The sequence below is a fragment of the Halichondria panicea genome, chromosome 9, assembly GCF_963675165.1.
Source record: "Halichondria panicea chromosome 9, odHalPani1.1, whole genome shotgun sequence".
NCBI classification, from domain to species: Eukaryota; Metazoa; Porifera; class Demospongiae; order Suberitida; family Halichondriidae; genus Halichondria; species Halichondria panicea.
The window spans coordinates 5,425,252-5,450,233 of NC_087385.1; the positions used below are offsets into that span (position 1 = coordinate 5,425,252).

Below are 24,982 nucleotides of genomic sequence, written 5' to 3' on the forward strand. Positions count from 1 at the left end.
ATAATTTGTAGGAGGGGCAACGCCCACTTAGCTTTACCAATGAATTTTGCACTGTTCATGTTGTGTGGTTTAGCTAGCCAGCTTGTATTTATTGCGAAGAATTGCTTGCTGAGGTCTAAAGTCAAGACAAGAGGCCCATTCAACTGTTTGCTGACAGGTGAATCAAGAGAACAGAGCTGTGTTTGCTTGCAAAGTTGCAGCTATTATTGTAGCTATAATTATTTCTGCTGTTTTGTACTCTAGCTCATATCCGCCATTGCATTCTGTGTACCCTCACAGTAGCACTAGTTAGGCTCATAGTAGCTGAGTGACTCTAGACACAAGCTGTACTACTGTACACTGTTGGTAAGACTTCCTGTAGCATGCTATATTTATAGCTGCATTCCATCCCTATGCAACACACAATGTATTATTGCCAATTTGTTAGCCCCTCGTCAGTATGTCATTATCTCCCTGCAGATAGACATGAAACGTTCGAGTTCTGCCCCTAATGTAGCTAAGCTGAGTCAGGAGCTCAAACCTGTGACAATTCAAACCACCAATCTGAGAGTGATGAACAAGACTGGTCTCTCGGCTAGTAATATCTCACTTCCCGGGGACTCCATTAGGCCTCCTCCAGAGCTGAGCCCCAAGAGACAGGTGAGCGTGCTCCACTTTCAGTTATGCTGATTAAGGGAAATGAGCACAATTGTTGCGACTGTATTTGTGTGGGTGCATATTTTGCGTGTGTTCAGTATTGCATGTGTCAGTAATGTGCATACATGTAGCTAGGTGAGTTTCCTTCCAACTGTTGGTGTCCATTGTTGATTAAGAGCTTATTTAAGGTACATTTTGTGTTAAAACATTAGCTTACTGATTAAATATAATTAGCACTAACAATAGAGAGAAGGGAAGTTCCGATGATTTCAAAAGTGAACGTTACCTTAGGGTTGCACAACTCAACATGGAAGCTCACAGAGAGTTATTGAAGTAGCAAGTGTAATCAACTGTGCGTGTACATACCACTATACTACATTAAGTGTTTATAAGTGTTGGTGTGTCTGTGTACTGTACAGCATCTATGTATATTATGTGCTTCTCTTGACATTAGAATACTTTGTAGAGTTCTGTAAGAGGATTCTGTTGTGTATGATTAGCTGGATCTACAGTAGATATTGGGAGAGCCTTTGGGAAATTTTATGCTAAATCAGAAAAACATTCTCTTTCTTGTATGTAAGGGGAAACGTAATGACTGATTCATAATGTAATGCTTTAAGCGTCTCATCATTCTCATGGTTGTTCAGACTAAACTGTATTACACTGTATTCTGTATTACAGTTAATAGTCTGATAACACGCCTATTACGATTAGTCTTTGCCATAGTGATATCCTCGATCAAGCAGCTTGTCCGCTGTACACGTGCAAGTTCAAGACAAGTAGATAATGAGCATCAAAAAGTGTTGATGAATTGTTTAGCCTTCTTTGATCCTGGCAAGATGTTCTGTGTCAGCTCTTCTTATCAAAGGGCTAATGCATGACTCAGACAGGGGAATTCGTGTCTGCCATCCCAGCAAACCCAATGTGATTAGGTGTGCACTAGTATAGATCTATGCACTAGGTAATTCTTGAGAGCTGATGCAGTAATAACTGATTTTGACAACTTTTATCTCTTTGAATAACAGAAGCCTAGGGTGGGGGTAGTGCCAGTGTGTTGATTTCCTGGAACTCCACACTACTGCTCTTATAATCACACATGTAGGAGCAGCACCCTTTGGTTGGTGACTTGACCCTCTGCTTAGTTCTAAGAGTTAGTGCTGTTGGAACTCCTGTGTATTAATGTGTGTACTACAACTGGTTGCCGTTATATTTATTTATTTATATTTTGCGTGTGATTGTTTTTGTCATGTACTAGCATGCTTTTCCCAGCTACAGTTCATGTGTGCATACTTTCAGAGCTTGTACCAAGCCATGCAAACTGTGCTACTAGGCTGTGTGTTTTCATGGTGGGTCTAAGTGATTTGACCACAGGAATGTACTTGGTGTTTTGTTTGCTTGTGGAATTTATGGTCAAATGCAGCTATAAACTGATTCATGTCTTAGCTGCCCTTCTCTTATCATAGTACACACAGCTATTGAAAGACCCAATATTGTTGGTAATGGATGACCCATTGCCTGATATACACAAACCCAACATTCTATCCCATCTCTATCTGGGTTGATTCTTGTGGTTTGTAAAAGGCAAATAAGGAGCATTGTGTGTGCTGTCTGCATATTTTGGCTGGTTCAGCTCTCTCTCACATTTATGCACCCCCCAAAGCAGTGCTGGAAGGGAAGTGATTGTATATATTTGTCACAGAGTAATTGTCTTATAAGTTAAGTTTGTCAAAAGACATGTCTAGATGTGTAAATTCTTGGAGAGCTCCCCTCATTAGAAACTTGTGTTTTACAGCTGGCACATACACACATGCAGCCTCTCTCCTCACCGCTCCCTCTCTCACGTATCAACTCACCGACATCCAAATACAGAGTGGCCCAAATCAAAAAGGTAAGCCATTAACGTAATAGTAGAACAGATCTTTGATATACTTATAATACTGTACATATATACTGTACATTTGTTTCGTTTTTTCTCTGTCTAATCGGATATACTGTTTCTATTTTATTGATTAGGAGGAGGCCCTTGATGAGAGAGAGATTGAAAGGTGAGCGGTTGTAGATAACTAGGTAGCCAGTCTACTAGTTCCCTTGATTGTCATTAATCCCACTACTCTAACCCTCATCCTGATTAAACTGTTTATATAATACTGTCGAGCATGTGTTGTGAAGTGATTCTGGTTTGATCAGCTGTTGGAATACTTGTGTGCATTCAAGCATTCTGTGTGCTTCTCAGCTAGAAAGAATGTGTACTTTGTCTGTAACTGAAATACTATAAATTAAAGATAAAATTGCTATGCCCGTAAGCCAACACAAAGACATCCTGTCTATGCACACATCAGAAAAATGTGGGTACTGTTTTGACAAGAATATTTCATGTACAGGGAAGTTCAAGAGCAGATTCAACTGAACAAGACTTTGGATGACTCCATGAGACTGGTAGGTTGTAGAATTAAACCACAGTCAGCATGGCACCCTATTGTAGAATGTGTATCCTAGGCACTTTAGCTCATGTGTGAATGACATTACATATAGCTCTGATCACATTCACATTGTATGTACATAACCTATGATCCTTGTACCCACCTACACACACAGCACACTGATGAGCCTGGGGAAGCTATGGAAGTGTTGTACCTATCGTCTCTCCCCTCACACCCACCCTCTGCATTCGTTTCACCCTCTTCCCCTCTAAATAGGGTAAGAGTCTGGTCATAGTTAGTCTCAATAGTGGATGTATGTATGTGTTAAATTAGGCTCTATAATCTTCTCACTACTGGTTTCTAGGGGGCCATTGAATTAATCTAGACAAGACAAAGTCACTTTTGAAACGTCAACCCATAACAATGTACTTTAACATTTTAACAAATTGAAAGCATACATTCTGGGAACTCCACATGATTGTTTTTGTGTGTTTATTCCCCATGCAGATGCGCAGTAGGAGTCTCACCCCCACCAGCCCTGGATCCAGCAGGACCTTCTCATAGTAAGCTACTTGCTGCTTAGCATTGTTAATTCAATTACTGTATCAACAGTGTGGTACACCCAGATTCCATTTCTCATTACCTCTGTTTGCCCTCACTCTCAGTCGCCGCAGCTGCAGCCCAGTGCTGAGGCCCAGCTCTCTGTGTATTGGCAAAAGGAAGAGAGACTTTGGTACGTACATGACATATACATTATGTATTATGTCAAACTGTTGGGCACTGTCTGGGTCTTGTACATGTACTTATCAGCCTTTTACTGTGTACAGTTCCATTATAGCTATTATTGTGAGTGAGGACACGTGTATTGTGTGTAATTCAAATCCACTTATCTACCCACCCACACTCCTCACACCTTTAGACCCTGAAGACATGGATACTTCTCCTACAGCGCCCTGTAAGAAGCTACAACTAGGCTATGCCTCACCATTCAGCCTATCCCCTTGTGTTAGTCCTCTCATGGGCAACTCCCCACTTCACCACTCGTTCTCTCGCAAGTCCTCGACCACCCAAGAGTCCACCCCTCTCTCCTCACCCTCGAGCGGCATTGCTAATCCCTTTGCACTCAAATACGATAATGGGAGTGCCCCTGATCATTGGCAGAGCTTATCTGGGAGTGGCAGTGCATGCAGCAGTACTGGACACAGCCCTTCTGTTGGTAACACACCCATCAATCACTCTCGAATCACACTGCTCTCCATGGAGGATATGCCGACTGCTAGGATACTCAGTGCACATCGATTTAGTAACGGCACACAGGAAGACTATAAGAACGTTGGGCTTCTTGAACCTGTGGATGTTATCACCGATACACCCACCCCTCTGTCACCAAAAGGACTTCAATTCAGACAAAAACCATTTCCTCTCTCTGTAGCAACTCTCCCTTCACCCATTCCCCGTCCAGCATCCAATAACGGCACTATTGACTCTTCATTCAATCATATCATGGGAACCTCGTCTTCTAGTAGTAGATGGATCTCCCCAAATACAAGCCCCGTGATGCGTAGTCAACCCAACTCTCCGACAGTAATCGTGGAAGGCGATCAAAGCAATGTTGAGACTGATTCCAACCACAAGGATTTGTCTCACCACTCACTACAACATGATAGACACTTATCCCCTTTCAATACAGAGATACACGGCTCATTCAATCCTCCTCGATTAATCAAGACTGCTAGGAGGTTACACAAGTCTATTCTGAGCTCTTCCAGACAAATGATCAGACCAGAACCACAAAGGCCACCATCAGTGAGTAGTATGGACACTTACATTGGACGCAGCAGTAGCAATCCATCTGTCGTTCTCTCTTCATCAAGTCGGCTCAATAATATCAGCTCACTGTGTATGAGCTCTAGTCTGGAGAGTGACCAACTGCAAGGTCGATTGTCCCCCTACAAGTCAGTCGGTAGCAGTGGCTCAAGGACTCCCGTCAAACGAAGGATGAGTGATATATCGACAGATAGTCAAGATGATGGATTTATGATGGAGAGTGACGAAGGCAGTAGCTTTGAAGAGAGTATGCCTACCACAAAAACTGTACGAACAATTTCTTGATATTAAGTACTTTGCACTGTGAGTTTCAGGTATGTAATTTAAATTCTAACTATTTCCTTATGTTTGTGCCAATGTGTTATGTGACCTCTCATTTAATTACAAATTCAAACATGTTTTTTTCTTCATTGATACATTTATTCAGTGTGTGATTTTTAATTTTTGATTCCATTCAGTTAATTTTGTATTCACACTACTATCATTTCTCTTCATGTTGTTCACCACACTATAACACGCGGCTAAAACTTGAAATAGATTATTATGTCATTCATCGTCATTTGTTTAGCCTGTGATTTCTAAATGATGCTCAGTTTACAGTATTACAAAGGATTCCATTGATAAAAGGTGGTCTATGTCTGCTCTTTCAGTAATGTCTTGTATGAGATGCTTTTGCTCTTGTATCTGGGGCAACCCTGATCCTGGTCCAGTGAGACTCAAAGACGTACAGCAGGTCGTACTGGACACAAACAGAAGTGGTGAGATCATTCATATCACACTCACTATACTGTTTCAATTGGGGGTGTACATTTGCTTTGCAGGAGTGGACTGTGTGATAGTGAAGTCTGGTCGACGGATCTGTGGCACTGGTGCAGCTCTGTCCAATGCTCCACTAGCACAGGACAAGAGCTACTTTGAGCTAAAGATACAGTGTGGAGGTAGAGTATAGCTAGCGTATATAGTAACTGACATCATAATGGTATCTTTGCCAACATACATAGTGCCCCTTTGTCGTAAATTGGACCTATTTCTATATAGAATACGAATCACCTTGTTTTGTGCAGGTGTGTGGGGTGTGGGATTGGCTACTCCGATGGTGAGGGTGGACAGTGTACCTCTGGGCAGTGACCAGCAGAGCTGGGTCCTCACGTCAGAGGGCACCACATTACATAATGGAGAGGTTATCTCGAGAATCAACGAGAAGCCTGCTGAAGGAGATATACTGGTGTGTGCTGTAATCATTGTGTATTCTGTTAGCCAAAAGATTATGACTATATATACATTTGTATCAGTACCATTACATTCATGATGCCTCATCACCTAACTGTATTCTTACAGGGAGTGAGCTACAACCATATTGAGCTGAATTTCTTCCTCAATGGCAAATCTATGCAATGCCCCATCACTGGAATCAGAGGAACTGTCTACCCTGTCTTCTATGGTGAGCATCTGTTATTACAAGTACTTGCACATTTATATAGCTGACCTACACATAACAGAATATTTGCAACAACATCAACAAAAAGCGTTGAGGGTTGATATGGAACGCTTTGAACCACAGTTTTGCATCTTTGCAACATCAACAAAAACTGTGTTGAGTGTTCTTTATATCAACCCTCAACCCTCAACCCTGTAAACACAAGCTCTATAATTAAATCTGGGCCGTTTAGTGAATAATATACAATGCAATCTATTGAGGTGCTCTGATTTTAGATGTAGCGTTTTGTTTTTTCTGCAGTTGATGATGGAGCTATTCTTGACGTTCAATTTACGGACTTTTCCTATCCACCACCAGACAATTACGATAGAATCATGTTTGAACAGAACATTTTATAAACCTTTTTACTGTTTGTAGCACATATACTGTTTCACCATGAAATTGTGCACTGATGAATAATTATTATTGATAACCTTTGTCCTCACATTGTAAATTAAATTGTCAGTCTCAAGAACTAGAAGTAAGAGCTAGAGGCTGAAATGGCTACCAAAACCAATGTGTTTACAACAATTGTACGCCCAGAGCTTCTTGGGCAGACCCCTCTGGACAAGAACATGACATTTGCAGTCAAGGCCAACACTGGATGTGGTTACCCAGCTCCAGCCTCAACTCCTAGCTTGAGGAACTGGGTGCCCAAAGACTACTCTCCTGTTGTCAAGGCTCTTGTGGACAGTGGACACATTATAGTTGCCATCGCTAACATGCATGAGCTTGCATTTGGAATTACATCCGAGAATCCCAGCTACGGAGATGTTGACAACCCACAAAAAACGGGCTATATTCCTGGAGGGTCGAGTGGGGGGAGTGCAGCAGCTGTAGCTATGAATGCCGTGTCATTTGCATTAGGGACGGACACTGGAGGTTCGATGCGAATTCCTGCCTCTCTCTGTGGAGTCGTTGGCTATCGTCCCACAATCGGTCTGTACAGTCAAGCCGTTGTTTGTCCCCTCTCTTCTACCACCGACACAATCGGGGTGTTCAGTCAAAAAGTAACGACTGTGCAGCAAGCTCACAAAGCCATTATCCCATCCTCTGTACCCACCACACGATCTCTGGAGGGTGTTAGGATTGGTGTCCCTCGGAAATACTTCTACAAGGTCCTGGACAGTGAGGTTGCTCGTGTGACTGAGGCTGCTCTAACTTCACTCCGAGATGCAGGTGCTGTGCTTGTGGAATGCAACTTTTCTGACGACTTTGCTGAAGGTTCTATGCCTATTGTGACTGCATGTTTCAATCTTATTACTTATGAAACCAACCTCCTCCTTCCAAAGTACCTCAAGGAACAAGAAGCACCTGTGAGCTTTGAGCAGCTTGTTGAAAACATTGGAGATCCTGTTGTCAAGCAAGTAATCACCTCAGCTGGTAGAGTCACTGAAGAAATGTATGAAAAATGCTTGCAGAAAAAGGATGCTGTTCGAAAGAACTACGACGACTATTTCAGTGCCAACAAACTGGAAGCTTTTGTTTGCCCCACCACAATTCTTCCTGCTATTGAGAGGCCAACTGGTCCTACTACTAAGGTGGCTGGTCAAGAATTCCCCACAATAATTGCCTACACGGTGAACACATTCCCTCAGGCATTGGCGGGTGTTCCTTGTATCTCCATCCCCAGTGGCCTGACTGCCGCTGGTCTCCCTGTTGGTCTGGAACTAGTGGCCCCTCGAGGCATGGACGAAGACCTCCTGGGATTGGCCGTGAGTGTGCAAGCAGCACTGCCATCTCTACCACAACTCTCTTTTGACGACTTCAAGGGCAGACTCTGATTTATTGCTTTTTTTGTATTTTTTGCAGGTAGAAAGATTTATTAGACATGCATATATAGTTAGTTAATAGTTAGAAGTTAAATGTGATGGTTTTGACGATTTGACTTCATTTGATTTTTGATTAACAACGAGGGCGGTGTTTAGTAAGAGCAAGACTAACTCCACGTGGTCATCCATAAAGTAATACTGTCCATGTTATCATCCTCTAGACTTGTACACAGCAGCAGAATATGGCCCAGTCAATGTCCAGCCCACCTCCAGCTCTGGCAGGTGAGGCTGTATTAGTGTGTGATCATGAGATGCATGTCTGTGTGTGGTGTGCAATGCCATTTCATTCATAGTACCCTATACTCCATCACAGCTAGAGGTAGTCAAGGGATTATCTTAAAGGAAACTTCTGGCAGCCGTTTGGAAAGCACTATAAGGTTAGCTTTCATGCAAAATGCTCACTGACTGTACTGTAAGTACATACACACACACACACACCATAGATATCTATGCACACACACACACACACACAGTGGGTCAGAATGTAGAGTGATGGAGTTTAGCTCAGATGGGTGCCAACTGGCATGGTGTGATGGGAAGAGGTGAGCACACCACCCATTATAGTATGATCTAGTGCTATGATGTGAAATGCTTCAGTGTCACTGTGATGGATGTCCCCTCTGGAGCAGTCAAATACACCATCTCAAAGCCCAAGACACGATGTATACAGTTTTCACCACTGGGGTCTTACCTTGCTCTCTGGGAGCCTTATGCTGGTCAGTGCATCCGTGTATGGCTGTATCTGTACTGACTTATTGCTGTTGCCATAGTCACCAAGGACGTTCCAGCGGGCACACCAAATCTCCATGTATACAACAGCAGTGGAGAGCTGGTCACTGAGTACATTCAGAAAAAGCAACAAGGATGGTGAGATCATTCACTTGAATTATATATTTTTTCAGCCGTAATGTTGCAGGTGTCCACAGTGGACTGAGGATGAGCAGGTGTGTGCTAGGAATGTGACCAACGAGGTCCACTGCTTCAGTGGGGGAGCTCCTGGTTAGTATACCATTACCCCATGTGTTTCCAATAGTTACACTATCATGCAGGTCTCACCTGTGACAACAAGCTCCAGATTGCTGGGTTGACCACTTATGCTCTCTCCAGAGGAAAGTTACCGTACAAGATTGTTGTATACGTCCCTGGAAGCAAGGTGATCATGCACACACATAGTAATCCATCGTGGGTTGAGAGCCTTCTTTCTCCGTCTCAGGGTGCTCCTTGCTTTGTACGGATGTTTGCGTACCCCAACCTGAATGCCTCTGCCATTATGGCCTCAAGAAGTTTCTATAAATCCGACACTGTCAGTTTCTCTTGGAACAAGAAAGGTACCTCATTTTTGCATTGTGCCTGAAATTATTGTATTTGTGTTCAGGGTCAGCTGTACTGGTCACTACGACCACTGAAGTAGACAAGACAGGTGCCTCGTACTATGGTGAGCAAGGCTTGCACTACGTGTCAGCACGTGGGGAGAGCAACATGGTCCAGCTGAGTAAGTCATGCACCTTGTAACTCACAGCATTTGTTATGTTGTCCCTCCATTATAATCATGCACGTAAGGTAAGAAAGGTCCAATATATGATGTGGACTGGAATCCAAACTCAGAGGAGTTCTGTGTGGTATATGGCTGTATCCTTGCTACTGTGTGTGTGCGTGGGTGTGTGTGTGTGTGTGTGTGTGTGTGTGTGTGTCGCCTCGCCTCAGAAAGGTGTCTGTTTTGTAGTTCTTGACACCTCTCAGTCATGCCTGCCAAAGCCACCATCTTCAACTGCAAGTGTGATCCAGTGTACGACTTTGGGACAGGGCACAGGAACATGGCCAAGTACAACCCTCACGGAAACAATATCCTACAGTCATGTGACACTAGTGTACATATCTACTGTGTACCACCTAGTAACCATGCATGTAGAATATTGATTTTGTTTTCTCTAACTCTTCTCCACTCCTCTGCTTGGCTGGCTTTGGAAATCTACGAGGAAATATTGTGAGCTCCTAATTTGCTAGTCGCCTAGTGTGTATAGTACCAGGTGGCATGCAATAAAACTCCTTTTGGTTAACTTGTTAGGACTTGTGGGACAGGGAGAGTCTAAAACCAATCAAAAAGCTGGAGGTGAGTCTTTATGTATGCCACACTTTTGTACCAACCAACCCCACCCCTCTCTCTCTCAGGCGAGTGATTCCACCCAATTTGAGTGGTGTCCTGATGGGGTGCACTTTGTCACGGCAACTACCGCCCCTCGACTGAGAGTTGGAAATGGGTACGTGTGCAATATCAAGTCTTCACTGTGTGCGTGTGTGCGTGTATGTGTTTTTATCATGCATGTGACTTCTTTACCTGTTTGCATCATTATTCAGATACAAGGTGTGGCACTTCTGTGGTACTTTAGTACAGTGTGAAGACACTCCACCCAAGCAAGAACTATGGGAGGTATGTACGGCAGTATACTTCTTATCTGGTTATAATACCCCCCCTCCCATCACACTGTTAGGTGAAATGGCGACCGTTCCCGGCTGGCACATTCCCCACACCCTCCACCTCCTCCACAGCCCCACCCACAACCATAGAACAACCTGTGCAACAGGGTTAGCATTTCAATTCAAAACTACTCTGACCATAATTGTGTATCCTGCAGAGAAGAAAGCTGCCTACCGACCACCTGCACTCAGAGGAAAGCCATACACGTACAAACTGGTGAGCTCAAACCATATCGTGGCTGCGTTTACTGAACAGTGATACACTTTTTGGTTTGTGTTTTCTGACTGCATGGTGCCCGGGCACTTCAATTAGTATATTCTTGAGCTCGCATTATTGTTGCAGTACTTAACAACACCTTGTTGTAATGTGACAACTCCCCACCCCCACCATACACACACACAGCATGAAGAGGAACCCCCACAGAGAGTGGGAGCCGCTGAAGAGAAGGAAAAAGATAAACTTTCCAAATCAGCTCAGAAGAATAAGAAAAAAAGGGAATCTAAGCTAAAATCCAAAGAGCAGGAGCAAGTGGTCATTGTACGTGCTATACTGTACAGACTTAACCTCTTGAGTTAAAGGTTTAATGTCTTAAATCAGCCAAGCCTTTAGACATTTATTTATGAGCCATTTAATCAGGCATTTAGAGCTACAGAATGTATTGAAATTTGCATAGTGTACGTGTTGACATGCATGTACTCATATACCACGTTAGACTCGCGGTTCAAAGAGGGGGGCGGAGAAAGACGATGCTCTGGCACTAGCCGCTCAGATACTGAGAGGCAATAAAGACAAAGTAGTAGATCCTGTCGGCAGTGGGAAGAGTGACTCAGAGAAGAAACTAAAGAACTTGCGCAAAGTAAAGGCAGCTTAAACCTATTATATATAAGCGTACTTTCACCATTCCTTACACAGTTTGGTAGCAACATGTACACCTACGTATTGAACCTTGTACATACATAAAGCAAACAGGAAACCAATGCAGTGTATACTAAATTATGACTTTTCCCACTTCTCAGAAACTGACACAGATTGAGCAGCTGAAGCAACAACAGGCTGAGGGGAAACAGTTGGAAACCAATCAAGTAAGTGACCACCTTTCATGTGTCATGTGCTTGGGATGACTATGGCCTGTCCTTGTAGATTGAGAAAATAAAGACTGAGCAGTCAATACTGGAAGAGATTGAAAAACTGACTCTGTCTTAGCTTTTATATTATAGTTTTGTAAGAATTTGTTTCAACCGTATTTTGATTCATTAATTGTTCATCTGTATACCTTAACGAATACAACAGAACTCATGGTACTGTAGTGTGTAGGTAATTGGCTATAAAGTTCAACTGTTGATGTCCTGCCATAGCATCAATGGTCTCTTGAATAACCTCCATCACGTACTCTTCCTGTTCTCTAGTGTAGTGCTTGAATTCCATCTTCTTTCTCTTGTACTTTGTGTAATCTTGTTGTACAACTCTCTTCAGTCTAGACGCACTGTAAGGAACTTTTAGAAAATCAAGCATTCTTCTTAGCTCAGCCTCTCTGTTTATTTGTAGCTCCTCAAAACTGATGATTAGTAGTGGGTGGTTGTAGTTATTGACCACATACGAGAATATAGTTTCTTGCCACGTTTTAGCTTGCTCCAGGACAAAATCATCCCATTGACTGTTGTTCCCTGAAGGGAAAAAGTTGGTACATTTTTGAAGTCATTAATTCAGTTATTGTTGTCATCTTACCAAATTCCTCTGGTGCACCGTGTGCAGTATGAGTGTCAATGGAATTCACATTGAGTAGTCGATTGTGCTCAGCCACTATAGCTGCAAACGGGCATCTCACTAGCAGAATAGCTGAATCAAATATTGGTATGTGCTTCAGCTTCTTGTAGTAGATCAATGGCAGTTTCTTGTCATAGTGTACCCCACTCCATCTTGGGTCAGTTTGGTGTGTCTTCACGACCAGGACAGCCCCACTTCTTACCTCCTCTCCCGGGAACCCACTCCGCCTGAGGGCAACATCGCAGTACACCCCTCCAGTGCACAGTCCAGTCACCTCTTGCAGTAGCCCCCTCACCCAGGTGTTGCCCGACCCAGGATAGCTGGCTAGTGCAACTGGGTGTCTCTCACTACCATCCATGAATTGACACGCTGATTCCTTTGGTTCTCGTTGTCTCTGTGTTGGCCATGTTCTCCTTTTACAGTAGTCAAAATGGACATGATCGTCCTCTGTGAGATACTCACTGCAAATTGTGTCACTGCATTTTCGTTTGGTCCCGTTTGGTATATCCGAGCTATTCACTGTATCCCGTCCTCCATTGATTTGATGGTTCTTGAATGTACAACACACGAGAGCCACTAATAGTAGCAGTAGGTAAATAGTAGTGCTCTTTTTATTACATCTAAACATGCTAGCTTGTTTGTGAATGCATACATGCTTGTTAACATTGATCTTTATGTGTGTGTGGCAACTATTTCTATTGATTGGCATGTCATGTGGGTGCTAGGATTACCATGTCTTGGACATCATTCTGTATAATTATATAAAGGAACTGTGAGCTTGAATTGAGTTAAACACTTATAATCAAACTTATGATACATCAGCACTTTCATACACACGTACACAACTGTCCCTACAAGTAGTGAACAGTTTTCCAACAGATGCTCTAATACTTGTGATTGGGTCGACATCTGGACCAGTGAGCTTAGTGACAGTTAGGTGACTCTCGTCTAAGCCCCACACCACACAATTCCCATCACCTGCACACAGAATACAAGTACAGCTTAAATCAATACATATGAGTATTTAATTAACTGAACATACTTCCACATGCAGAAAGCTAGTCACTACCTAACCTACAATTATACACTGTCATTACAGGCACTTACTCATTCCACTGATGGCTCTGTTCCCACTCAGTAGTGAGAGAGAAGTCACAGATGACGTCCCGAATGATGTCCTCTTAACAGGTGTACTGCAAGTGTACTTCAAAAGAAGTGTCATAGCAATCTACTATTAACTCACAGAGGGTTCCTGAGGTCCACAGTAGCAATGACTCCACCTTCACTCCCAGTCAGTGCTTGAGTATCGCTAACAAAAACACAGCTAGATAGAGCAGTTTTTCCAACCTCACACGAAAATATCTGCGTGCATGTGGATGAACTCTATTACTCGATAGAGACAAACATACAGTTTCCTTGTTTCTGACATCACAGCCCCTCAGCATACCATCCTCACAGGCCAATAACAGCAGCTTGCCAGCGGTGTCACATTCTGGTTCTAGATGGTTGGTGAGATAACGAAGAGTATATACACACACTGGTTGCCATTACCCATGGGAGGAGCCGAGCTGGTCTCAGGTAGTACCCCAGACATGCCCAGGGCGCAGGTATTGATGGACCACTGTGTGGAGCCCATTGTGGCAAGGTTAGATCCAGAGCCACAGTCCCACAGCTTAGCAGTACCATCACTGGAAACAGCTACAGAAGTGAGGGTGATAGCCTACCATAATGATATCTTTTGGTGAACCTCACATATGATATTCCTGCCGCGATCAATAATGGCGATGTCAGTGATTCCTGGGGGAAACCATAAATAATAAAAATAGTCACACACACACACACATTGAAGTTAATTAGTACCTCGAGAGTGTCCCACAAAAGTTCTGGGGCACGATCCATCGAGGGTAGACCATATCTTAAGCCGAAGGTCAGCCCCTCCACTCAACACAACCATACCAGAGGGGAAGAAACGACAGCTGTACACATCACCAACATGGCCCTCCAGGGACCGCTGAAAGCAAGAGACAATCTTATAACTTAAAACTGTTATATAGCCTCGTGAATGTCCGAGAAAATTGGCCTAGGAATGAGGCTAAGTAGCTGCTCACTCTGGTTTCCCCGGTGTCAGCATCCCAGACCCACAGCTGTCCCTCCTCTGATGAGCACACTCCAAAACCACCACTAGCAGACACGTCCCCGCACAGCAACTAAGACAATAATACGGAGGTGAGACGGTTGAAATACAATACCTATAAACTAATTGAATAAGGGATTCACTGTTTTGTCGTGAAGATGCATCACTCTCCTAGGCCGCACAAATCTGGTGGTCATCTTTGCCTCAGGGCACTCAACGGTGATGGAATGCTGCAAAAACCATACAAGTGATAATTGAGATCACAGATTAATTCGACACTCACTGAGTTATGATCTCGGATAATAAAGGAGCCATCGTGTTGCTGTTTTGACGTTGGCTTTGACAGGCTGCCATGGAGTGTCTTCTCACCAGGTCTTCGACAGGACACCCAGAATTTGCCATTACTGTCACAATTATAGTTAAGTGTTCCCACACACAAATTTAAATCATAGCAACATCACCTGGACACCTCATCCCAGTTGCATTGTATGTTCATGGAAGGGGATGAAGCAATGATGACTTCCTCTGCAGCATTCATTCCTCAGCTAGAAGTACAGTAGCTAGGTGTGCTGATGTTGCATATCTATCCAGACACGTGGCTGCCTGGTAACGCCTTTCTAAGTGTGTGCTTTCCTCCCCTTTGTCTACTGCTCCTTCATTGCTATTCTCTCCCCTTTGTCTACTGATATACCTGTAAGGAGGCATGGAGCCAGTCTACCTGCGGCTGTCTTGTGCGGTGCAGAATTATGTGTGGGGGAAGGTTGGGTGTGGGAGTGAGGTGGCTCTCCTGAAGAGGGGTGGTGATCACGTTGGGAGCAACCAGTTCACTGTAGACGAAAAGGAACATTACGCTGAGGTGAGGAATGTATTCCGGGAAGAAACCTATTAATGAAATGGTGTATGGTTTCCACGGCTACTATTGATCATGCCGTACAACACCCACCCCCTCAGCTATGGATGGGGACTCACAAGAAGGGACCAGCTCGAATTGCATGCCCTCAATCTTCACACGGTCAGCTTCTCAGCGAATGGCTGCAAACAAACCAGTGGGCGTTAGGTCGAGAAGTTTTTGCCGAGTTTGGTAGTCAGCTTCCATTCCTACTGAAAGTGCTCTCCATCAATAAAGCCCTCTCGATTCAAGCTCATCCAACCAAGTCCCATGCTGAGCAGCTGCACGCATCCTTTCCTGACAAATACCCAGATCCAAATCACAAACCAGAAATGGCAATTGCTGTGAGTGAGTTTATAGGCTTCTGTGGGTTTCGATCCTTTAATGAGATACGGAGGTTTGTGGCTACCATTCCTGAGCTTCAAAGAGTTGTGGGCAGAGAGAGCTGTGAGGCAATGACTTCCTTGCCAGAGAGTGGAGACACCAAGGCTGCTTTGAGATCAGTGTTCATTGGACTCATGGGAAGTGATGTGAATACTATCCAGAAGGAACTGGGACTGCTGATCTCACGACTGGACGACCCAGACAGTAACCAAGGTAGTGATAGCGCAGTGTTTCATCTTGCATACACCTTATGGTTATGGTATTGTGTTGGTTATGGTATTGTGTTGGTTAGGGTATTGTGTTGGTTAGGGTATTGTGTATTGTGTTGGTTTAATGGTATTGTGTGGTACTCAATTTCCTGTAATGTACCTATACAGACATGTAGGTACATGACCATGTTGCTCACCCCTAAGTCTGTATCGCACTATATTTCACTTGGTCTGTTGCTGTAAAGCATATTAGCATATTACATAATTATGTATTGCAGATATCCCAGCTCAAGAGAGGGATCTTTTGCGTCGTTTGAGCAGCCAGTTTCCAGGAGACATTGGCTGTTTCTGTGTGTTCTTCCTCAACTTCCTCCAGCTGCAACCCGGGGAGGCTATCTACCTCGCTCCCAATGAGCCACATGCCTACCTCTATGGCGGTGAGTTCTTGCCAACTTAAGCGGTGACTCTCAAATGTGCGTGCTCATACTTGAGCTTAGAGTAGCCAATTTCAAAAAATACTAATTCTGGTAGCTCTCAGGGAGTTGAATGTCATAGATCAAAGGGTCAAATTGTGACTAGGACAACAAAGGCAGCATTAGATAGATTTGTGTGTACATAATTATTGTTGGCTTGCTTACAATTCTTCTTACCTTTTACTTCACTCCGGAGTGGCCCTTGTTATTAAATAGATCTCCTCATCTACAGATATTGTAGAGTGTATGGCATGCAGTGACAATGTGGTACGTGCTGGACTAACCATCAAGTTCCGAGACAAGGACACTCTCTGTCAGATGCTAACTTATGAGATGCGGTCACCAGATGAGAGCAAGTTCCAGCCTCAGCAGCACCCCACCCTCCCCCACACTCTGTTGTATGACCCACCCACTCCCGAGTTTGCTGTACTCAGGATTACCATCCCCTCTAGCACCACTGAACTGGAGCTACCACCTATTTCAGGCATGCTTTGTGTGCTGTGATGTTTCTTGTTATTGAAAACAAAGCAATTAACAAACGATTTTCTACACGTGCCCTCTTTTGTACCCCAACAAGTTCTGTATGTACATGCAATTAATTGTGTTTGCATACCAAGCTATATAAGTACGAGCTCTTGTGAGTGTATTTAATCATGACATCATCTTTTTCTCACGTGCAGGTCCCAGTATACTGATAGTTGTGTCTGGGTGTATGGAGGTCTCATGCAGCAATGGCTGTAGAGAGAAGCTGAACAAGGGTGTGTGCGTGTTTCTACCTACAGATACTGCCATTAAACTACATCCTATGATTAGCGAGGACATGCTCGTGTTTCAAGCTTACTGCTCTAGGTAGCTGTTAGGTTGTCTCAACTTTACGTTCATTAGTTATTAATTATTGTTATCATAATTCTAATTCTGTTTATATATAAAAATACTTGTGGTGACTGGTGAAAATGATGGGGTACAAAAAAGTGGATGAAAAATAATAATGCCAAACAGATATAAATTCAGTCTATATTATAATAAAAACACTCAACAGTGACAACAGTGATACAACACACAGTGAACACATAATAGACAATGCTGAAGAGTCATCATTGTCATTGTCATTTCCTGGGTCAGGTTCAGTGTCCTCCGGGGGTGCCCTACTAGTGCTCACCACACTGACCACAACTTCTGGTGTTCGAATGTCTGTGGCTAAGCTTTCTGTCTCTGTCGTTCCCTCGGCGATCTCAATAATTCCAATCGTACCCAATGCTCCTTCTGTGGGGGCTTCTTCAGTTGTGCTGTTGCTGACATTTTGATTGTCCTCATCACTCAAAGGCCAATATTTAGAGAATTCTTCAGATGACGGTTGGTTCCTTTCAGGATTATATTCCTTTTGATGTGAGACACCCCCACTGGAGGGATGTGGGCCCTGTTCTATATCTCCATACCCAGACGAGGGACTGCCTGAACCGGACCCAGATCCAGAGCCAGATCCACTCCCACTCCCACTAGAGAGCATGGCACAATCTATGAGTGCAGGTCTCCCACAGTCCTCGTCATCACTGTCGCTGCACAAACTCCTATACTCTAGTACTTGATCGATTTCAGCTTTCATTTCTTGCAGCTTGGACAGTGTTGAATTGTATAGCATGTATGACTCGAGGGGTTCTCTCGAAAATGCAGTGTTGTTCACTTGCTCTGCTTTCGATTTTCCAACAAGAGGCTCGTCATAGCTACAGGGAAACAACGAACATTTGTAGACACAGAGTCTGTAAATGGTGTATTATGTTGGTTAACCAACACAACCATGCATTAGTGGTTTGAAATTGGGAGCAGCTGGACACATAATTGGATCATCCGCTGCTACAAAAGTTAAAACACCAAACAGATGTCTCAACAAACCGTCAGGTGTGGAATTAATTACTGTAAAACCATACAAATAATACCAAACACTTGAGTATATTGTGTGTGGGAAGACAAGTGGTTGGATGACCAATTTTAAACAGGCCCACTTGAAACACGACACCGAGCTTTGATAGTGGCTCAATAATTAGAGTGACAGTGAAACCCAAGAAATTTAATTGTTTACTACATAATTTAATTCCCAGTGAATGGACTCTATACATCCTGCACATTCACTTACTCTCCTAGTCCCTTTCCTGTCCAGCACTGCTTGTTTAGAGAGTGGGTAATGGCATGAGTCTTACTGAGGTAGCACATCTCTTGTGGGATGACAGGGAGGAGATTTTGAAAAATTTCCAGACACTTCCTCTCGTTGGAGAATGCTACAGAGACAGAGTTATCAGACAGGTCAACGTTAGGGTTGAAAGAAGTTCCTGATCGATCGTCTAAGTCAGTACTGATTGGCTGAGAGAATCTCGATCTTCGAGAGCGAGTGCGAGCCCCTGAGGATGTTGTATCCTCTTGAGAGGTGGTTGTGGTTGTTGTTGTTGCAGGAATGCATTCTTTACCTGCCTGCAAAAATTTAAACAAATGAACGACTGACTAATAGTATTTTATGATTCTCCAAACTTACTAGATACTCCAAACTACTTTGACGTCTGAACTCTGTGATCATTGTGACGAACCTCTTCAACAGATTAGTAACGATAGCGTCTGGGTTGAGGCTGGAGTCAATGTCTCTTGACAGATCGTTGAATGATGTACTAAAGCTGCTGAAATCATCGAAGATATCTGAAACATCAGCGAAGCATCCTCTGATTGTGTTCAAGCAAAGATTCAAACAAGGGGGGAACTTGATGTACCCTCCACAAAATGCACAGTGCTTCATTCTCGTGAGTGCAGTCAAACAAGAGGACGAAAATTGGTGCCTTTTTACGACTGAAGTAATAACCTCGTTTGCCAGCTGCACCGATCTTACATAAACCTCATAGTCCAGTAAGAATCTCTGAATATTTGACACAATCTCAGCAGTGTAATCAGCAACATATGGACTTGAGATATTCTTGAAACAAGCTAGTTGTTCTGAATCGATACTATCTGGGTCTACCTCACTGTCTCCATCGCGATTGAGGACCGTGTTGATAATACTAGTCAGTAGAACCTCTTTCACCACTTCCCGTACCTTCCATTGCAGTGGACACAGGTCAGGCGTGATCGAGAACTGAGTGAGGTAGTCAAACAGATCGTTAATTTCTTGACTACTGAAAAGAGTTGTGTTCAGAGCTTCTTGGATATCAATGGAGAGAAGACGCTTAGCCTCTTGTAAGGACTGCTGTACAGCGTCTACACAGGGGGATAACAAACAAGTGCATGATGGTAATAGTAAACATTGGTTGTCAAGGAAGTAAAGTAGGTGACACAGATGGACTGATGATATCAGAAATGGTTATCAAGCACTCATCCTCTTCTTATAACAAACACTTAGCTACAGACCTCAAACATGTACACCGGGGCGCAATGTTTTTTTATCCCCCTCTAAATTTGTCTTTACAATACAGCCATCATGTGCAGTACTGATTCCTAATAGGGTTAAGTTAATGACAATGACATAGATCTTAACAGCTGGCTATTGTTACCCGATAATCAGTTTACAGTACAGGAGACTAAATTGGTCAATTAGAAAGCTGCTCTGAACACCCGAAACCATAGAGAACTAAATCGGTTAAATACCAAACGATAGAGTTCACTTAGTGTGTGGTTAGAGTTGTTATGGACTCCCATTACTATGCGTGTGAACGATTCCGCACAAGCACTGTTAAATGGTATCAAGTCATAATCCAATTATATGCAGCCTATACTTCCCTAGAGGAGGTAGCACTTGTACTGGCCAAAGTTATTACAACGCCGGATGGGGCTTCGTCCACCTGTTGTTGTGCTGAGGGTATAACACCCAGGGTCATATAGAATAATATATGATGAAAGTGCTATGAATGCTCTCTTTGCAAGATACTTTTACTTCCTTATCATTATGCATGCATTTCCTGATGTCTTAATCTGCATGCAATCCTGAATTCAGCAAGTATTATAATTGTATGACAATTAACATATTGAGCCATAAGAATAATTATGCAACCCCCTCAGACCATAATAAAGAAGTGATAAAACCCTGCAAGTCACAGTTCCCATGCAGCAGAGTATTACCATAATAATGGTAAGCTCATGCAGGTCTGTTAGGTAACTATCACAACACCTACTCAGGCTAAGTGTATGTGTACATAGGGACCATGAGATGAATCGACCACAAAACTCATGCAAGCTCTTAGGACTTAGATCTAAGCATGTCATACAGTGTGCTGCCCATTTGTACATTATAGCTATGACAATGAACATAAATGGAGGAATGTGATTTGCACCAATTTTCACTTAAAACAGCTAAAAAGTACTATTTTAACTTACGATATGTTGCTCTTCCGATGGAGGGACAGGTCTGAAAGTACTGGCCATTGAGGACGGTATGATAGATCTCCCGATACTCTTTGGACACAATTCTTGGGAGCGTTTTCTCTGTGTATGGCTGACAGCACGTTTGGTTCATGCCGGCACACATTGATGTTGCAGGAGCTGCAATATACATGAGAATAAAACACTGAACTGGTACATAACTGGTGTGACTTACTTGTGACAGGTTTATCGTAGAGTATTCGTTGAGGAAATACTTCCGCGAACAACTTGTACCTCTCCAAAATTTGAAATTGGTTAGGCAGTGCATCATTTATGTATGCAGTTCGGGTCTGAGCGCACACATTTTTAAGAAGCTGCGCTGGTCTGGTCTGCTCACTGCTCTCCTCTCCAGCTTCCCCACTCACTTCTCTCTCACCCCTAGGAGACTCCAGCATTCTGCAATCTGCAATGCACATCACTGCAGCAATCATGATGTGCATTTTAGTAGCTCGAAGGAGCATCTTCAGTAATTGTTCTTTACAACTTGATTACAAGGGTCTACAGGCTCTTATACACTCTACTTGCATAGCTAGCTACTCTATAAATTTATAGTTATACCCCAACTACTGGGCATGCAGAAGCCAATATAATAGCTAAACCACTTCCTATAATACGTAATACATTGTGGTAAAACAGATGCAATTAGCAAGTTTGATCATATAAAAATATCCAACACACTAAACAATATCCAACACACTAAACTATAAGCAGTCCCACACATCATGAACATAGTCATTTCCAGCACTCAGCAACAGGTCGATTAACTTCCAACTTTTTCTCGGAGTAGTAAGCATGTACTCATTCCACGGCTCAGCCTTGAAACTCAATTCACCGAACACAGCAGACAGACAGCATCGAGCTAACGTCAGGTAGTACAAACTTTGCTTCTCCTCCGAAGACAGTGGAAATACTGATGTGAAGCCATTGACCAGTGGCGCTATAAACTCAACTGGACCAGGGTATCCAGCTGGAGAAAGATTTTCCATCATGATGTAAGCAAGAGAAGTAGACAAATCAAAAACATACGAAGAATAAACTGTTTCGTCAAAGTCGATCATTCCCACAACTTTGTATTCATCTTTGCTCGCAACTTTCTGGAGTATGATATTTTGACCACTTGCATCGTTGTATATGATTCCTTTCTTGAAGGTAGATATCTTAGGTAGTACATAGTTCTCAAACCCAGTGAGACATTTTTCAACCATTTCCTGTTTTTTGGGGTCGTCAAGTGAAGAAAAATGTTTGCGTATGCTCGGAAAATGCACAGCGTCCCAGACGTTAAAACGAGTCTCAATAGCAGAGTTATGAAAGCCATCCTGCATGGAAACAGTAACACATCTGTTCATAATAGTACAGATAAGTGGTAAAATCACCTGCAAAGCAGTGTCTATCCTCCCTGTGAATGCTCCCACATCAAACAGCAAGCTTGGGGTCAAGTACCGCTTATCCACTGCATCAAAAACTTCACCTGGGACAAACCTCATCACCCGAATTGAAAATGCAAGAGATAATACGGCTTCTAATGGTTGCTCTTCTTCGAACTGCACAAGCTCCTGTACTGTGAGGGTAGTGACCCTGTCTCCCTGTATATTGGGTAACATGCTAGTGTAATTGAGACCCTTCTTATTTAGATGAGCCCATAGAGCAGACAGTCCGACAGCTATCTCGTTAGAGATATGAGCTCGATTCAATATTTTGAGCATGTATTCACCCTCTAATGCATCTTGATTTGGTATACCACGAAAATAGAAGTTCACATCATAGTAGCTTGGTAGATGTTTCACAGAGTCTTCATCGGCTTGTTGAAAACCATAGTGCAGTTTGAGCAGCTTAACAATGGATAATGGTTTTAGCTGAGGAGGTCTTCCAGAATCCATGCATGGAACATTTAAGGCTCAATTAGAGTCAATCCCACACTAGCACTGTACTATTATGCCAAAATAGCTTGTGGTAAAGATCGATCAAGATGGTTCAACCATTGGTTGTACTTGAAAATTAGTGCTTTTTGCAACTGGACACCAGCCCCGCCCCTCAAAACTGGAGCAGAGCACTGAGTCTGAAGTCAGCTAGCTAGTTATGGACTATGATTTTGCTCCCGAAGGTTCTACCTACCAGATACACAACCAGGAGAACAGCTCACAGTCAGGTCAACACACTGCTATTGCCTCAGGAGACTTGCACAAGCTGGCACATGGAAAATCGCTGAAGGTTTGGCACAGAAGGTACTATGTCCTATACTCAGACGGGCTGGTGTACAGCTATCTTAATGCCAGATCAAAAAAATCGCATCGAATTATTCCAGTGGGACGTCTTTGCCTCAAAATGAAGTTTGGACAGGAAACAATCAATGGTGAATGTGGGTCTTGGCCATCTTCAGTTCCCGTTGAACACAGATTATCAATAATTAACGCTGATAGAACCTATCATTTCTATTCTGAAAGTGAAACTGAATTGTCTAAATGGAAACACTATCTACAGTCTACTATGGACAGGCTGTCTTCCCCATCCCAGAATGTACTGGATAACGACACCTCACAAAATACTGACCACACTAACACACCAGAGGATACTATTAGAATCGGAGATCCATACGACTCTTCTATATCTAGCAGTGAGGAGTCGATACAATTCACACACAGAACGCAGTCTCCTGTTGAAGAATTGGTAGAAAAAACATTTGGAGAGATTACAGCATTTTTAGTAGATCTATAACAAAAATAATTTGTTTGTGATACAATATTCAGCATGCCTTGACCCATATCATGTCCACATTTTCTTTTCCCATAGCCAAAAGAATCTCCATTAGTTTGTATGCCTTTTCTGGAGTAGTCAGAAGGTATGAGTTCCACGGTTCAGCCTTGTATGCAATCTCACCCAACACTGCTGACTGGCAACAACGACCAAGTACTAAATAGTACAAACAATTAATTTCGTCCTTAGATAATGGGAAAACTTGTAAATACCCCTGGAGCACAGTGCAAACAAACTCGACAGGACTGGGATAGTCAATCGGATTTAGATTTTCGATCATGATGTAGGCCAGAAATATTGCTATTTCAAACACATGGCACGATAGGACAGTGTCATCGAAATCAATCAGACCAGCAATTTGGTACTCGTCACTCTCATTCTCCTTCACAATGAGATTCATCCCATTAGCATCCCCATGCAGAACTCCCCTACTGAATGATGGCATCTTGGGCTGTACAAACGACTCAAAATCATTTACAATTTTCTCGACCATAGCTCGACGTGATAAGTTATCCATTGCAGGGAGGTGAATACGCATGTGAAGAAGGTGGCTGAGATCCCAGTCTACATTTTTACGCTGACCAATCGCCGTGTTGTGAAATCCATCCTAGAAGTGAAAGTGATATCATTATACATTAATTAATCCTGACTATCAAATGTACTTGATACGCCTTCACTTGATGCCTAGCAATGTAACACTTACTTTCAAAGCAGCATCCAATTGACCAAGGAAGGTTCCAGCCTCTCGCATTAACTTCGGAGTGAGGTACTGTTTGTCAATGCTGTCAAACAGTTCGCCAGAGACAAAATATAAAATACGAACAGCATAGGTTTCAGTAGATCCGGAGACATTAGCTTCTTCACAAAGAGATTTCGGAACAAATGTTACGGCTTTTTTTTCCCAGTTTCGCAAACACGATGAGTAAGTGAACCCTTTGCTGGCTATGTGAGTCCATATCTCAGATATCCCAACCACCACGTCATGCGAGCTATGTAATGAATTGAACATCTTGAGGACGAATTCAGCCTCTTTCTTGGAATCAGTTGGAACACCACGGAAATAGAAGTTTCTGTCATCGTAGCCAGGGAAATGTTTGATGGAATCAGCTTCAATGGAGGCAAATTTGTAGAATTGATTGATGATTTTCACTAGTGTAGGGTTGGTGAGAGCGGGAGGACGTCCTTTAGCTATAGCCATGGTAGTGAAGGATCTGAGAAACTGGTACAGTCTAGAATGGAGGAGTTTGTAGCTCATCTGTAGCCATGTGGTCCTCTGTAAGATAGGGGGAGGGGCTTGTTCATCGTAAGGCGTGGTGAT

General features: G+C 43.1%; 9 protein-coding genes across 12 annotated transcripts; 5 read left to right on the top strand and 4 right to left on the bottom strand.

Moving 5' to 3' along the window:
• Positions 1-8: 8 nt before the first annotated feature.
• Positions 9-5,397, top strand: LOC135341492 (uncharacterized). 4 transcript variants are annotated; one of them, XM_064538066.1, is made up of 9 exons: positions 9-157; positions 464-639; positions 2,429-2,524; positions 2,650-2,681; positions 3,018-3,072; positions 3,232-3,333; positions 3,564-3,619; positions 3,722-3,789; positions 3,976-5,397. In XM_064538066.1, the coding sequence occupies exons 1-9, from the start codon at positions 40-42 to the stop codon at positions 5,166-5,168; spliced, it is 1,896 nt and encodes a 631-aa protein (XP_064394136.1). In that variant the 5' UTR covers positions 9-39; the 3' UTR covers positions 5,169-5,397. The 4 variants fall into 4 exon arrangements, with proteins under 4 accessions (XP_064394136.1, XP_064394137.1, XP_064394138.1 ...); XM_064538067.1 differs by having other exon boundaries at positions 2,450-2,524; XM_064538068.1 differs by having other exon boundaries at positions 21-157; positions 460-639.
• Positions 5,398-5,505: 108 nt separating this feature from the next.
• On the top strand, positions 5,506-6,797 carry LOC135341527 (SPRY domain-containing protein 7-like). The gene is made up of 5 exons (XM_064538109.1): positions 5,506-5,641; positions 5,705-5,821; positions 5,948-6,108; positions 6,222-6,324; positions 6,622-6,797. The coding sequence occupies exons 1-5, from the start codon at positions 5,518-5,520 to the stop codon at positions 6,717-6,719; spliced, it is 603 nt and encodes a 200-aa protein (XP_064394179.1). The 5' UTR covers positions 5,506-5,517; the 3' UTR covers positions 6,720-6,797.
• LOC135341508 (indoleacetamide hydrolase-like) lies at positions 6,781-8,258 on the top strand. Its single transcript, XM_064538088.1, has one exon. It carries the CDS (start codon positions 6,861-6,863, stop codon positions 8,142-8,144), a length of 1,284 nt encoding a protein of 427 aa, XP_064394158.1. The 5' UTR covers positions 6,781-6,860; the 3' UTR covers positions 8,145-8,258.
• Positions 8,259-8,271: 13 nt separating this feature from the next.
• LOC135341495 (eukaryotic translation initiation factor 2A-like) lies at positions 8,272-11,938 on the top strand. The gene is made up of 21 exons (XM_064538073.1): positions 8,272-8,414; positions 8,506-8,569; positions 8,666-8,734; positions 8,790-8,908; positions 8,963-9,059; positions 9,109-9,191; positions 9,242-9,345; positions 9,406-9,520; positions 9,568-9,684; positions 9,753-9,821; positions 9,933-10,034; positions 10,136-10,176; positions 10,258-10,302; positions 10,362-10,450; positions 10,548-10,620; positions 10,682-10,775; positions 10,826-10,884; positions 11,071-11,205; positions 11,381-11,524; positions 11,685-11,750; positions 11,809-11,938. The coding sequence occupies exons 1-21, from the start codon at positions 8,375-8,377 to the stop codon at positions 11,869-11,871; spliced, it is 1,788 nt and encodes a 595-aa protein (XP_064394143.1). The 5' UTR covers positions 8,272-8,374; the 3' UTR covers positions 11,872-11,938.
• On the bottom strand, positions 11,898-13,141 carry LOC135341514 (WSCD family member GA21586-like). The gene is made up of 2 exons (XM_064538094.1): positions 12,394-13,141; positions 11,898-12,332 (listed from the first exon to the last, which is right to left on the bottom strand). The coding sequence occupies exons 1-2, from the start codon at positions 13,139-13,141 to the stop codon at positions 11,962-11,964; spliced, it is 1,119 nt and encodes a 372-aa protein (XP_064394164.1). The 3' UTR covers positions 11,898-11,961.
• Positions 13,142-13,215: 74 nt separating this feature from the next.
• Positions 13,216-15,175, bottom strand: LOC135341512 (proteasomal ATPase-associated factor 1-like). Its single transcript, XM_064538092.1, has 11 exons — positions 15,028-15,175; positions 14,850-14,970; positions 14,710-14,796; positions 14,541-14,639; positions 14,293-14,443; positions 14,185-14,229; positions 13,984-14,130; positions 13,842-13,930; positions 13,676-13,794; positions 13,540-13,625; positions 13,216-13,410 (listed from the first exon to the last, which is right to left on the bottom strand). Exons 1-11 carry the CDS (start codon positions 15,102-15,104, stop codon positions 13,241-13,243), a joined length of 1,191 nt encoding a protein of 396 aa, XP_064394162.1. The 5' UTR covers positions 15,105-15,175; the 3' UTR covers positions 13,216-13,240.
• Positions 15,176-15,269: 94 nt separating this feature from the next.
• Positions 15,270-17,455, top strand: LOC135341509 (mannose-6-phosphate isomerase-like). The gene is made up of 5 exons (XM_064538089.1): positions 15,270-15,422; positions 15,518-16,052; positions 16,327-16,485; positions 16,754-17,005; positions 17,202-17,455. The coding sequence occupies exons 1-5, from the start codon at positions 15,270-15,272 to the stop codon at positions 17,372-17,374; spliced, it is 1,272 nt and encodes a 423-aa protein (XP_064394159.1). The 3' UTR covers positions 17,375-17,455.
• Positions 17,403-22,862, bottom strand: LOC135341247 (uncharacterized). The gene is made up of 8 exons (XM_064537760.1): positions 22,287-22,862; positions 21,616-22,229; positions 21,472-21,476; positions 21,089-21,400; positions 20,869-21,033; positions 19,046-19,755; positions 18,653-18,984; positions 17,403-18,242 (listed from the first exon to the last, which is right to left on the bottom strand). Exons 1-8 carry the CDS (start codon positions 22,788-22,790, stop codon positions 17,534-17,536), a joined length of 3,351 nt encoding a protein of 1,116 aa, XP_064393830.1. The 5' UTR covers positions 22,791-22,862; the 3' UTR covers positions 17,403-17,533.
• Positions 22,863-23,556: 694 nt separating this feature from the next.
• LOC135341553 (hydroxylysine kinase-like) lies at positions 23,557-24,980 on the bottom strand. The gene is made up of 2 exons (XM_064538137.1): positions 24,368-24,980; positions 23,557-24,271 (listed from the first exon to the last, which is right to left on the bottom strand). Exons 1-2 carry the CDS (start codon positions 24,917-24,919, stop codon positions 23,654-23,656), a joined length of 1,170 nt encoding a protein of 389 aa, XP_064394207.1. The 5' UTR covers positions 24,920-24,980; the 3' UTR covers positions 23,557-23,653.
• Positions 24,981-24,982: the final 2 nt, after the last annotated feature.